Source organism: Micropterus dolomieu, linkage group LG23, assembly GCF_021292245.1.
Source record: "Micropterus dolomieu isolate WLL.071019.BEF.003 ecotype Adirondacks linkage group LG23, ASM2129224v1, whole genome shotgun sequence".
Classification (NCBI taxonomy): Eukaryota; Metazoa; Chordata; class Actinopteri; order Centrarchiformes; family Centrarchidae; genus Micropterus; species Micropterus dolomieu.
This window is the reverse complement of record NC_060172.1, coordinates 12,513,889-12,528,691: the sequence shown is the minus strand read 5'-3', so window position 1 is coordinate 12,528,691 and position 14,803 is coordinate 12,513,889. Positions and strand designations below refer to the sequence as shown.

Below are 14,803 nucleotides of genomic sequence, written 5' to 3'. Positions count from 1 at the left end.
CTTAAACCCAATTGCGCATCTCTGGAGAGACCTGAAAATGGCTGTCCACCAACGTTTACCATCCAACCTGACAGAACTGGAGAGGATCTGCAAGGAGGAATGGCAGAGGATACCCAAATCCAGATGTGAAAAACTTGTTGCATCTTTCCCAAAACGACTCATGGCTGTATTAGATCAAAAGGGTGCTTCTACTAAATACTGAGCAAAGGGTCTGAATACTTATGACCATGTGATATTTCAGTTTTTCTTTTTTAATAAATTTGCAAAAATTTCTACATTTCTGTTTTTTTCTGTCAAGATGGGGTGCTGAGTGTACATTACTGAGAAATAAAATGAACTTTTTTGATTTTTGGAAAATGGCTGCAATGAAACAAAGAGTGAAAAATTTAAAGGGGTCTGAATACTTTCCGTACCCACTGTATTTTGGCTGCAGCCTTTTTTGTTGCAGTTTTTGTCGCCCTGTCCCCCTACAATTTTAGTCATGAAGTCCTTTGAAAGATTGATGTTGGCCCACCTAAAGGACATTACAGGCCCCTCGTGGACCCCCTGCAGTTTGCCTACAGGGCTAACAGGTCAGTGGATGATGCAGTCAACTTGGGTCTGCATCACATCCTGCAACACCTCGACCCTCCAGGGACATATGCTAGGATCCTGTTCGTGGACTTCAGCTCGGCGTTCAACACCATCATCCCGGACATCCTCAGCACCAAACTCACCCAGCTCACTGTGCCAGCCTCTACCTGTCAGTGGATCACAGACTTCCTGACTGACAGTAGTCAGCCGGTGAGGCTGGGAAACATCACATCCAGCACCCGGACTATCAGCACTGGCGCCCCCCAGGGGTGTGTGCTCTCCCCACTGCTCTTCTCCCTCTACACCAACGACTGCACCTCAGGGGACCCATCTGTCAAACTCCTGAAGTTCGCTGACGACACAGCAGTCATTGGCCTCATCCGGGACGGTGACAAGTCTCTGGTGCGGTCAGAACAACCTGGAGCTTAACATTCTCAAAACTGTGGAGATGACCGTGGACTTCAAGAGGAGCCCCCCCACTCTGACCCCCCATCACCATACTCAACAGCCCTGTGTCTGCTGTGGAATCCTTCAGGTTTCTGGGTTCCACTATTTCCCAGGACCTGAAGTGGGAGGCCAACACTGACACGATCATCAAGAAGGCCCAGCAGAGGATGTACTTCCTGCGTCAGCTCAGGAAGCTCAACTTGCCTATGGCGCTGCTGATCCACTTCTACACAGCCATCATCCAGTCTGTCCTCTGCATCTCCATCACTGTCTGGTATGGATCTGCCACCAAAAAGGACAGGAGCAGACTACAACGGACAGTCAGGACTGCAGAAAAAATAATCGATGCCAACCTGCCCTCCATTCAGGACTTATACATTTCCAGAGTCAGGAAACGGGCAGGAAACATCACTGCAGATCCATCTCACCCCGGACACAACCTGTTCCAGCTCCTCCCCTCTGGTAGGCGCTACACAGCACTGTACGCCAAAACCAACAGACTCAGGAACAGTTTCTTCCCACAAGCCATCACTCTGATGAACAGCTGATTTCTGACTCACGGTGTCAGGAACAATTCCTGTGCAATAACCCAGTAACTCTGTCTCTAATCAGCACCTGTTTACTGGTTACCACTTATTATTTATTTATTCACCATTCTCTGTTTCAGTGCTGTTCATACTATTTCATATTGTATATACTGTATACCAATACACCTACCTCAGGTCATAAGGTCATAGGTCTTATTTATTTTTTCCAGCATCCTTTGCACTATGCTCCATCACACTGTGTACATGTGTACATGTATGCATGTATGTGTATCTGTATATCATATCCACCTTCAACATGTACATAATGAGAATAATAGTTTACTCTTGCATCCTTTGCACTCTGATCACTGCACTATTTGTCAATATGTCTATATTGTTTTGTTTTCATAGTGTGTATATTAGTGTTGTCTACTCTGTAGTTTTTGTCTGATTTTATTTTATTATTATTTTATTATTGTATAAGTAAGCACATCGTGAGCAATGTACAATCCTGAGTCAAATTCCTCGTATGAGTACACATACCTGGCAATAAAACTGATTCTGATTCTGATTTTTATGGTTGTAGTAAATTTATACAGATGCTGTTTGTTCTGTTTTTGTAGTTTATTCCACAATAAAGCTCTATTTGTTAAGCTATAAGATGTTCACAGTAACCAGGCAAAGGCTCCAAATAGACCCGGTGATCGGTGGTTTTTGATCGTATCGGCCGATGCTGCTTTCAGCAATCAGTGATCGGCACAAAAAATCCTGATCGGAGCACCTCTAAGTACTGATACTTATACTGTTCATTAAGCCGTACAAAGAAGTGTTGCATCAAAGAATGGACTGTAACTTGAGCTAAAGTTAACAGGAATGGTTTGGGAGCACATTTTTGTTCCGCCATCACTTTTTGTAAAACTGTCAATATTCAAAATCTACACAGTTGATTTCTCACCTCAAAACTTCTCAGAAGTGGATTTAGTGATGAAATTACATACGAAAACTGTAAAATATTAAACTTTCTGTCGCTGGCCTCTGTCTGGCACGCGCAATGATGATGCAGTGAATAGTGATGATTCTCTCTGACCAATCAGTAGTCTGCTGTGTTTTCACGTCACATTTTAGTATCGCCTCAGCTCGAAAAAAGTACCTGGAAGCAGGTACAGGTACAACTTTTCCGCAATGGAAAACCAAACAAAGGCGAGTCAAGTCGAGCTGGTACTGTGCAGTGGAAAAGGAGCTTTATATACTAAACAAGACATTTTGAAAGCTTGAACATTGCCTTTGTCTCTTTTGTGCCGGATTCAATGTGCCCCTCTGACAAAACAACTGGCCCAAGCCTGGCCCCCTTAACAAAACTGATCTAGTACCACCACTACACATAAATGCCAATCAGAGAGCAACAGCCATCCATCTAATTGTAAACAAAAGCTCCAACTCCATTAATTGTAAATAGGAATTGTACAGTACAGTAACATTACCTGATGAAGGTCTGAGGACTGAAAAATCGTCAGTAAAGTGAGTAAAATTGATTGACAACATACAGGATTTAAAGAAAATTCTTTCCCCCTTTTCTTTTTTTGAAAAATTGAATAATTTAAAGATTAATGTAAAAAGGTTTACTGTTAGATTTGTCGTAATATTTTTGACATTTTGTTTGACAATTTTCTCCCTTTTGAATTGTTGGATTGACTTGTGAAAAATGTTTAAATTTTTGGTGAAGCCACAAGTGGAAAATTGGGGAAATAAATGTTTTAAAAATTTAAAAATAGATAAAATAAAAAATATAAATTTTATATTTATCTAACGAACAAAAAATACATTTATATACTCTCTCAGAGTTGAAAACATTGAGCCTATTATTGGACAGCATTAACAATAGATAGAGATTATGAACTTCTTGAATCACACTCAACACGTATGCTCTCTATACCAGTCTGATAAAACAGTATATCAATGTATGCACATTATCAATCTTTCTTAAGCCTACTACATTTGGGTGTCCAACTGTTAAAAATATTGTATTTCTGTTGTAATGGATCTCTAAATAAAAAATCATCTGATTGACGTTAACATGCACCACTTAAGGTACAAAAAGTGATAATTTATACTTTTTTTCCTCCCAGGCATCCACACCTGCTTTGTATGTAAAAAACGTAGTGAGGACGTGCGACGCTGTATGATTCCTGTGTGCGGGAAGTTTTACCATGGGGAGTGTATCGCCAACTTCGCGCCGACTGCACCTGTGAACCGAGGCTTCCGCTGCTCGATTCACGTCTGTCTCACCTGCTTCATCACCAATCCCAACAGCTCGTCCATCTCTAAAGGTAAACCAGAGGACACTCAGATGGAATCACCTGTGTGTTTGTGCACCTTCCATGCTCTGACTGTGCACGTGTTCTCTTGTGTTTTGTCAGTAGGTCGCCTGGTTAGGTGTGTGCGCTGCCCAGTGGCCTATCATGCGACAGACCTCTGCATGGCAGCAGGCTGCGTTGTCCTGTCCAACAACAGCATCATCTGCCCCAACCACTTCACCCCCCGCCGCGGCGTCAAGAACCACGAACACGTCAACGTCAGCTGGTGCTTCGTCTGCACCGAAGGTACAGCTTTAGGAGTCATTTCAGCTTGACCAGCCAGGCCAGATTTATTCAATCCCCAAGGGGTCGAACTGAACAGCTAATAAACTTTCAGCCTGAATCTCATCCAAAGTTTCCACATTTTTGGGAAAAATACGAATACTAATTCGCTTTCTTGACGAATGTTATATGAGTGAACTGATAGCAGTATTATGTAGTGTTGTAGTCAAGGCCGCCCAAACCGAGACCAAGTCAAGACCAAGATCAGAGTTTATGGAGACTGAGACAAGACCAAGACTTTTAGGGGCTGAGACCAAGTCGAAACCAAGACCGAGGGAGGGCGAGACCAAGTCAAGACCAAAACCAGTTCCCCACATTACTTGACACACAATAAAATGTGGAATGAGATCATAGATACTTCTCAAATTGATCTGAAAGATCTACATTCCCATTAAAACACCCATATCCAAACACTAAGAGCTGAAATCAACGTAAGCATCACAATCGCCGGGAGGGGTGACTGTCGTTAACGGTAACAACACATTTTAATTAGTATTATTGGTTGCATTTGAAGCAATATGTTTTACATCCACTCAAAGTTTGGATGTTAACAAATAAATCAGACAATGCAAAAGCAATTTATTGATATTCCCAAAGTTATGATCTTGATTGGTCTTGAAATAGAATCCCGAGTCCTCAGTGTCCGAGACCAAGACAAGACCGAGTACAAATGCCGTTGAGTCCAAGACGAGACCAAGGCCATCAAAAAGTGGTCTTAAGACCGGTCTTGAGTACTACAACACTAGTATTGTGTCTATATGGTAAATATGAAACAGCTGGCTAACTTTGCTTTGCTTAGCAGGAGCAGGAACTAGTTGCCTGACAACCAGCGGAGACTCCATGAATTTATGGGTCCCAATTTTTGCACTTTGGTTTTTGTACGATTAAACAAACGAGATATAACAAGTTAATTTGTAAGCTTTATAGATGTTGGTAGAAAGATTTTGTGACTTTTAGACAGAGCCAGAGTAGCTATTTCCCCATTTTCCCCATTTGAGCTAAGCTAATTTAGCCAGCTAACATCTCATCTAACTCCCGGAAAGGAAGCGAGTGTATTTCCAAAATGTGAAAGTGTATTTTTAATGTTAAAACTCAGTATCTATTGTTACTTGTATATGTCTTGCTGTATTGAGACTCTGTTGATGCTTGTATGTTGTTCCTCAAATATAAGCCGCTTTGGAAAAGAGCGTCTCCCAAATGAGTAAATTTAAATGTGAAACTTTCTTGCACACCGTAATGTCTGATTCAGTACAGCCTTCACATGCACACATGAATAATCAACAGTTAGAACAATGCTGTTCCTCCTCCTGTGCTCCAGGGGGCAGTCTGCTGTGCTGTGAGTCCTGTCCTGCTGCGTTCCATCGGGAGTGTCTGAACATGGAAATGCCTAAAGGTAGCTGGTACTGCAACGACTGCAAGGCTGGGAAGAAACCTCGCTACAAGGACATCCTCTGGGTGAAGGTTGGGCGGTACAGGTCAGTGGCGAGCTGGAGACACTGTTCCTCTCTAATCTATTGCAGCATATTGCTGCCACTAAAAAAACAACCTCTACAGATGGATTACGTGGGTTAAACAGATCTCTGAAACTATTCTGTCACTCACAAAACATTAACACTGTCCAAGCTTTTCCAAACCTTCAACACAGACACAGCTGTGGTAGAGACAGATGCACTATCACTCCTGTACAATAAACACCTCATATTAAATCATTAATCTGACACTGTTGTGCAGTTCTATTCCCGTTGTGTTTTATCCTTAAATGTTCAGTGTGTAATATTTAGGAGGATCTATTGACAGAAATGCAACATAATATCCATAACTATGTTTTCAGTGGCGGATAAAGACCTTACATAATGAACCGTTACGTGTTATTATCTTAAACTGAGCCATTTCTATCTACACACAACGCGGAGCCCCTTACACGTACGTCACCAAGTATTTTGTTCAAGGGGCAAGTGAATGCAAAGTGAGCCGTTGGTTGCAATTCGCAACCCTCTCCACTACATGTCACTAAAACTTACACACTGAACCTTTAAAGGTGGTGGCCAGCAGAGGTCAGCCATCCCAAAACGATCCCAGAGAACATCCAGCGGATGAGGCACGATGTCGGAGAGTTTCCCGTTCACTTCTTTGGCTCCAACGACTACCTGTGGACCTACCAGGCCCGAGTCTTCCCTTATATGGATGTGGACGCCAACAGCAAAGAAAAGATGGGGAAAGGTGTTGATGCCACCTATAAGAAAGGTAACCAGCGTGTTTAGCTTCTTCCACACATCCAGTGAAAGTCATTGGTTGGCGTCTTTAATTGAATTTTTCTGTTTTATTGTATCTATGTGTTTCATTATGTTGTTGGCTGTGTCTTCAGTTTGAACCTGTTATGATGACTTGACATTGTTGAGTCTCTGACTGTTGATCTCCCTCCTCAGCTTTGGAGGAGGCGGCCGTGCGATTTCGTGAGCTGCAGGCAGAGAAGGAGCTTCGGCAGCTTCAAGAGGACAGGAAGAACGACAGGAAGCCTCCCCCATACAAACATATTAAGGTCTAAATTCATGTCTTTGTGTAGTCCAAAATGCTTCATCCTCCAGGTTTCTTCAAACATGAAGCAGGGGTGTCTGTTTTAGTTACAAAATTTGATCTTGAGCGTCCCATTTAGCTTTAAGAATACATGGCTGAGTTTTACCTTATAATCCCAGTTTGCTGCAGTTATACTGGTGAGCCTCAACTTTCTTTAAGTCCCACATTTTGAGACTGCAGTCCTCTCATGTATTCAATGAAACTAATTAATCATTCTAACGTAACTACTAAAATTCTCAAATATTTAATTATATTAAGCATTGATATAGTATTGGGTGGCACGGTGGTAATGTGGTTAGCATTATTGCCTCACAGCAAGAAGGTTGTGGGTTCAAGCCCCAACCTGTGTGCCTCTGTGTGGAGTTTGCATGTTCTCCCTGTGGGTGCTCTGGCTTCTTCCCACCATCCAAAGACATGTGGACTAGGTTGATTGGTGACCCTAAAAGGGAAGGCTGGAAGACATCTATTGTGAAAAGTCCATTCCTCATTTTTTTGCTGTTGTGTTTTTGGTTCTGGTAAAAGGAGAAGAGTGGTGACTGTAACACAAGCTGTGGAAATGTACATTATACCAATTTTAATAAGAAAACAGGGTTTGAGTTTGCAGGGAAACAAGAATAAAGGTCTCTCTAATAAAAACTTGTTCCACATTAAGGCTTGGTCACTATTTTAGACTATGTTAATTTATTAATTATTATTATCTTTATTCTGGTACTGTGCATTGATATACTTAAAGCAAAACGATGAAACGCCATGCTAAATAATACAAAAGCTCTGGTTTAATATATTGATAGATTTAAAGCTAATTGACATATCATCTCACTCAGAAACACAGCCATTATGTGATCAGAAATATAATCCTCACATAGAGGGTTAATGTTTCCTTCCACCTTTCTGACTCATTCAGGTGAATCGACCAATAGGAAAGGTTCAGATCTTTACGGCCGACCTTTCGGAGATCCCGCGCTGTAACTGTAAGGCGACAGATGAGAGCCCGTGTGGGATGGACTCAGAGTGTATCAACCGCATGCTGCTGTATGAATGCCACCCGCAGGTACAGAAATTCCTCCATCACACTCACAAAATGGTTTATTAGAGACATTTTATAGATTTATAGATGTGTTGTTGTTACGTACAACTCAAAACTAAATGTAAGAACTGTATGGAGAAGGAAAAACTACTTTGTGTTTTCTCCTATGACTATTTTTATATTTTATATTATCTTTTGGGAAAGTGTAATCTGCACAAATATTTTTGTATAAATAATGGTAATCTGCACTACATCGAATCTTTACTTTATTTTCAGATGTTTGTTTTATTAAGCCTTTCTCAAGAAAAGCAACATTAGCATTCATTTGGAGTCTTATTTCTGCCCATCTGATGAATCGAAGTCCAATATTCATTCTCCTTTTAGCTCTGTTTTGGTCTCCACCAACTCCTGAAGGAAACATCTGGCTCTTTAGCTGCGTAATGCTCCACTATGTTCACCAGCTAGTCGCAAACTGTGTCTGTCTGTAGAGCTTTATCCTGAAAACGATGCTATGAAAGCGGTGAAAGTGAACCAACGCAATGAAGTTGTGGGGCGTGAAAATCAAAACAATGAGCTCAAATACGCTGAAATGTGTGAAAATTCTGTGTGGGTCGTTAACAGCTTCCTTGGCTCTTGTAATACAGAGATCACAGTGTGTTGTGGTACAGCAGTGTGGAAAGTATCCCTGTCGTGATATCTGGCTGATATATTTCCTACATTGTAAAAAAAAACTTGCAGGTTTGCCCGGCCGGTGAGCGGTGCCTCAACCAGGCGTTCACCAAGCGTCAGTACAGCCAGGTGGAAATCTTCAGGACGCTGTCTCGAGGCTGGGGGCTCCGCTGTGTCCACGACATCAAGAAGGTAACTACGCTGCTGTCATTAATAGCACTGCTGCTACTGACTGCTGCTACTGGTACACATACTTCTACTGTACTTCATGAACCACTGCAGCATTGCCATCAGGAGGTTTAAGCTGCTAAATAATTAATGTTTTTCCCACAGGGTCAGTTTGTGAGTGAGTACGTCGGAGAGGTGATTGATGAGGAGGAGTGCAGGTCCAGGATCAGACACGCTCAGGAGAACGACATCTGTAACTTCTACATGCTAACTCTGGACAAGGTACAGCTCAGAGCCAGAGGGTGTGTGTTCAAGAGTTCAAGAGCTACTGTGTATAATTAGACTCAATCCAAAATGCGGTCAACCCAAAACAAGCCTTCCCGACTGAATAGAATTTGGACCTCACTCAGGTCTTAATTTAAATGCAGAGAGAGTCTCATTAAAGTTGTTATTTTAAGGGAACACCCCCGTAGCTTAGGGATGCCAACCGTGGTAAGGCCGCTCGAGACCTTTGTTACATCTCTTACATCTCTCTTTCCATTCATTTGTTGTGCAAAAATGCTCTAAAAATACTTCATATATTTACATTTTTAAGCATTATTCCAAATTGTGGCGCAGTTTGTTCAATTTTCCAGCTAAGTGACTTTCACTAGAAACATTTCTGAGACGTCTGCTCTCCACCAAAATACCAACAACTTTCCTTGTTCTTCCTCAGTTGAATGAAACCCCCACCTGCGCACCTTTCACGCTGCACCATGCATGAAATTATCAGACAGGCAGGCCTCTAAATGTAGCAGCGGCATGAAAATAGAGCCCTTAAAATGTAGTACTGTTTCAACACCAAGAAGATTAATCTTTGTTTCAGACAAGTCGAACTGTCTGTTAGATTTTCTCATTACTGCACGTGTGTGTGTGTTAGGACCGAATCATCGATGCTGGACCGAAGGGGAACGAGGCTCGCTTCATGAACCACTGCTGCCAGCCGAACTGTGAGACGCAGAAGTGGACGGTGAGTGGAGACACCCGGGTGGGACTGTTCGCTCTCGTCGACGTCGCTGCAGGTAAAATAACCAGTTTGTTAAATTATCAACTTTGACCATTCAGTTTTTGACATCTGTTTCCATGAAATCAACCGGATTATTTGATACAGGCAAAAAACATGAAACATGTTAAATTCACTTTGGTTCACAAGGAAAAATTACTAGTTTTAGTTGTTCAGACATGTAACGAGGTGTTCTTATGTGGAGACAAATTGACAAATTTCTAAATATTAAAAACAGTTTTTAGTTTATCATTATGCATATTGTGTGTAGATTAAAACAATACTCACATCCTGATATGTAGATTGAAAGAGTTGTTGATCACTGTAATTGTTCCTCCTGTTTATATTGGCTGTGAAGTGATCCCTTCCTCTTGCAGTTTCAAGTTATGGTAAAAATGTATCCTGAAGCAGGTTTTTCGACCATCCTGTCGAAACGCTCAACTCTAACCCTACCTGAAGCTAAAATGAGGCCTCAGCAGTCTTAGTTAGTCAAATCAAGTGTGTATCTTTTGTATGTGCATCTATTCAGGCACAGAACTTACATTCAACTACAACCTGGAGTGTTTGGGGAATGGGAAGACGGTCTGTAAATGTGGAGCACCAAACTGTAGCGGCTTCCTTGGCGTCAGGCCAAAGGTGAGTAATAGTAACACAAATGAAATACTACTCAGTTTGACTTTTTGTTAAACACCTGAGGAAAAAGTTATTTTGAATTTGTTAACGATTTCTTTGGCTGGTGGTTAATGGACAAGTAGAATGTGGAGGGGTTACCCTTTTTTCCCACGATGAAAGTACCATTAAAACCTCCCTCCTCTGAACACACCAGAACAACCCTCCCTCTGACGACAAAGGTCGTAAGCTGAAGAGGAGGGGCCATGGCAGGAGGAAGAAGAAGGTGGTGGTGACCAAAGAACGGGAAGATGAGTGTTTCAGCTGCGGAGATGGAGGACAGATGGTTTCCTGTAAAAGACCCGGCTGTCCCAAAGTTTACCACGCTGACTGCCTCAACCTCACGAAGAGGCCTGCAGGTCAGTGGCTCTCCATGAACATAATAAACCCACTCTCAGGGGAGTTTTCAACACCTATGCCTGTTATTTTTTCTCTCATTTTGTTTAATGTATCACCTGAGAAATGTAGTGGAATTTAAATATAAAGTCCAAATTTGGGATCAAGTACAGTACTTTGTTGCTATTCTAATATGTTGTTGGAATTGTCTGCAAGCGCTCAGCACATAACAAAATAATACACAAAACACTGCTGTGTTGAAGATTAAAATATATACAATATGGAGAAACATATGTAGCGTGGCCAGAGATACAGTACGTGCTGTTCCTCAGAGACACACTTTAAATGGAGAAGAAACACATGGCAGAGTTTCATGGCCAATAGAATGAGTAAATGATGAAACCTAGTAGTTAACAGAAGTTCATACTATTTTACTTTCACAAATATTGAAGTTTATTTTCACAGATTCTATTTCCAAACGGGAAAAAATAAGTCAAATCTATCTTGACGTTCTCGTCTGTGTGTTCATCGTAGGTCGTTGGGAATGTCCGTGGCACCAGTGCGACATATGTGGCAAAGACGCCGCGTCCTTCTGCGAGATGTGCCCCAGTTCCTATTGCAACCAGCACCGCGACGGTCTGCTCTTCATCTCCAAGCTGGATGGCAAGCTGTGCTGCAGTGAACACGACCCCTGTGGCCCTGAACCTCTGGAGCCAGGGGAGATCCGGGAGTACACGCCCGAACCCAGAGCCCTGACCTCAGGTCTGGGCATGGCCGTCATCCCCTCTGCTGCTTCTAACACTACTACCAGTCAGAACCCAACCAGCAGGCGGGTCCAGGAGATCAGCGCCGGTGCTGGCATGTGCGCATCTGAGTCACTTCCTGATTTTTCCATCCCAGTACCCATCACTATTCCTGTTGCCGCGCCTGCCGCCTCGCCTCCCCCCAGCAGCTCTGATGTACCCAGCAGCCCGCACGTGTTTGACCTCCCGCACTACTCGCCCATCTCCTCATATGAGGAAGAGAGGGATGTCTTAGAGGAGGAAGAGGAGGAGGAGGAGGAGGAAGAGGAGGAGGAGGAACTGCTGGCAGAAGTGGAGGAGGAGGAGTCAGGGGAAGAGGGTGAGGTGGGGAGGCAGAAATCAGATCCTCACGAAGAGGATGGGGAGTCGCTGATGGAGGAGGAGGGGCTTGAATACGTGGAAGAGGAGGATGACGAGGAAGATGAAGAGGAAGAGTGACAGTGGATTATTATTTACCATGGTACAGTTGAATAACAAGCCCGCACAGTCACTACAGTGGGAAGAAAATGAATATTAATTAAATCACATTTACACAAGTAGCCCAGTCCGTCACTGTGTGCAGGTAGACATAGGGAGGAAATGTTTAGGACAAAACTAAATCAACACATAAATAAATTGTTCAAATCTTCATAAATATATAAATAAACAGCATAAATACTGTATAGAATCATATATATACACAGACAGATCATTCTTATTTAGTATTTATTTAGTTTTGTCCTGGTAATCGCTCCGTTTTTCCCAGACCTCGGTACACACTTGCTATGGAAAAAGGTTCACTACACAGTGACTTTGCACACACTGGTGCTGACAGCGCCTTGACACGGCAGATCTAGACAAAGAAAATCATCCGGAGACGCTACATAGAACTCCGATATACTTGTTTTCTCTCATTCTGGCCGGTTTGTTTTGGTATTTCTTTCAGTAGTATTTGAGGTGTCGTATATGTCAACAAGCTGTCCATGTAAGTTGGAGACAGTTACTGTGTCTGCAGCATCACAGAGGCAGAGTGTGGGTGTTTCCTGCTAGAAAAGACTTCAGCCCTTGTAAATGACTTCGAACAAATGGTTACCACCTTTTCATCGCTGCAGATCGGGGGTGGCTGTGCCAGGGGAAAAAATGTATTTATCCGTAAATAAACCGGTTTCAGTTCTCTGCCCCCTCTTGTGATCACAACATGAGCTGCTGTCAGACATGAACAGTGTTCCAAATTAAACACAACCAGACTCTACTGGACTGAAATTTGTCCTTGTGGTCAGTGGACTTTGGTTACGTTCAATCAGTTAAATAATGTATTATTAGGATTTTACTCATCACAGCTTCCATTTACACTCCAGTTCTTCTTGACGCCTCAGTAGATCGTTACATGGTGCTTCAACAGTTGAGTGCTTCAACATCAGACCATCTACGAAAATGTGAAAGTGCCAGATGATCGGCTGCCTGGCGTAGCCACACCATGAGTTCACACGATAAGCGACTCGAGAACTCACTGCAGCTTTGTGGTTGTTGGTCACGGCTGTTGAAATATCATGCAGTCAGGTAGAATGAAATGTTGTTTAGTTTCAGTTCCAGTATCAGGAAGAAACTTTCTCTAAATGTTACGATTTTTATGCCAAAAAAAAGGGTGTGAGACTGACAAGGATTCAGTGTTTGGCTGACAATAATCTTTATTTTGGTGTAGGAAAGCCACAAAGAAAGTGTTTATACCATGATGGTGACACTAAAGCTGTCGCATAGGTTATTTAGCAGCTCCATAAGGAGACAGGTTGGACTGCAGGTTTCACAGACATCATCTAACGCTGGGCAACACAAAACTATGTCTTGCCCTCGCTGGTGGTCTGAATGCAGAGATGGCACTAAGTTTGCTCCAGTGTGTATGCTGTGTTCTGTAGTCATTATTTATAAACTGTTCTGTGACGCACAAATGATGACGTGGGTGAGACAGGCTGCTCGTTCCTCGTTCCCTCCTCATCTTGAAAGTCTTCGATTGGATGCGAGGCGCTTGGATGGACGATGGACTCCTGCCATAATGCTTGCACTTCAGTATGTGTTCTTGCCACACGTGTTTTGCTCTGTCTTCAAGCTTAATATTGTCTGTGTGTTATCTGCCAATGCCTTAGAGTGTATTTCTTTGGAGATATTTTTAAGGAATGGTTTGGTGCCTGTGAGAGCCAAGTGTCCCTACTAATGCCTTTTTACAGTTGCCCAACAAGCAATGTTTCATTCCAGTGTAATTATGACCCGTTAGATCTCCACCAACCATTGACCTGTTAAAACAACGGCTATATAAATATAAGAAAAAGAAGTTATGAAATAAGCTTTGTACTTGTTCTTCTTTTCATGAACTAGAAAACATAGATCTGTGAATTGATAAAAATGAAAGCCACTATGTATGGATTTTTTTTTGTTGTGATTATAGCGTCTTACATCCTACTCATACATGGCTTTAAACTCCTTTAATTAAATAAAATCACATAATTCAGCATTCCAGGAAAATAACATTATTAACAGTATTAAATACCCTTTAAGTTCCGAATATGCACGATTGATTTGTATGTCAAATGCTACTTAGCCTAAACTTGACAAATTGCTGCTGAGTGCTAACAAAATAATCTTGTGTTTTATTTTGGTTAAAATTATGTGGTGTTCACATTTTACTTTCCAGTACATAAATACACTTTTCATTCAGAATATGGTATGCTTTTTAGAAAGGCTGATTAGCATGTCATATGCCAATCAGCCTCACAGGATAAATTGCTGCTGAATGCAAACAAAATAATCATTATTGTTTAATTGAAAGGATGAGATTAAATATGCATTTAGTTCAGAATATAGATAGAAAACCTCAGAAACTTGTCTCAGCTTTTCAGAAAGACTGATTAGCTTGGTTAAAATGTGTTGATGTTCAGATTTTACACATTTACACAGTAAATACCTTTTTAGTTCAGAATATGGACAGAAAAGCCCAGAAAGGTTCAGCTTTATAGAAAGGACTGATTAGCCAAATACTAAATAAGGTATGGCTGTGCTACAAAAAGAGGGAGTCTTTATTAGAGACTTGATGTCTTATATCACAATTATAATTTTCAACATAAACTGCTTGTTGAATTCTTAACTTCTGTAGCCTGATTAAATTGTTTTTACAGAAACTGCACACAACTTTACAGAAATCTCACCTTTATTATTTTGTTTCTTTTATCATTTACAACATGCTACATAATTCAGGACAGCATTTTACTAGCCACTGTAGCCCCAGTTTATCTACAGGTCAAAAAACCTGTGTGGGGAACAGTCCGCCTCTTCTCTGCTATATGTGTATTGTAGCAACAGCA

General features: G+C 41.8%; 1 protein-coding gene across 5 annotated transcripts in view; it reads left to right on the top strand.

Annotated features, from left to right (window-relative positions):
- Positions 1-13,956, top strand: part of nsd1b (nuclear receptor binding SET domain protein 1b) — a 39,782-nt gene extending 25,826 nt beyond the window's left edge. For 4 of the 5 annotated variants that reach the window (XM_046039407.1, XM_046039406.1, XM_046039403.1 and 1 more), the window contains 12 exons: positions 3,674-3,874; positions 3,965-4,147; positions 5,502-5,658; positions 6,222-6,427; positions 6,610-6,722; positions 7,662-7,808; positions 8,523-8,645; positions 8,787-8,903; positions 9,541-9,682; positions 10,193-10,299; positions 10,490-10,691; positions 11,203-13,956. In XM_046039407.1, the coding sequence (XP_045895363.1) occupies positions 3,674-3,874; positions 3,965-4,147; positions 5,502-5,658; positions 6,222-6,427; positions 6,610-6,722; positions 7,662-7,808; positions 8,523-8,645; positions 8,787-8,903; positions 9,541-9,682; positions 10,193-10,299; positions 10,490-10,691; positions 11,203-11,909 (2,405 nt within the window). In that variant the 3' untranslated portion in view covers positions 11,910-13,956. The remainder of the gene's footprint in view (positions 1-3,673; positions 3,875-3,964; positions 4,148-5,501; positions 5,659-6,221; positions 6,428-6,609; positions 6,723-7,661; positions 7,809-8,522; positions 8,646-8,786; positions 8,904-9,540; positions 9,683-10,192; positions 10,300-10,489; positions 10,692-11,202) is intronic. The other variant, XM_046039405.1, reaches the window with a different exon arrangement.
- The last annotated feature ends 847 nt before the right edge of the window (positions 13,957-14,803 follow it).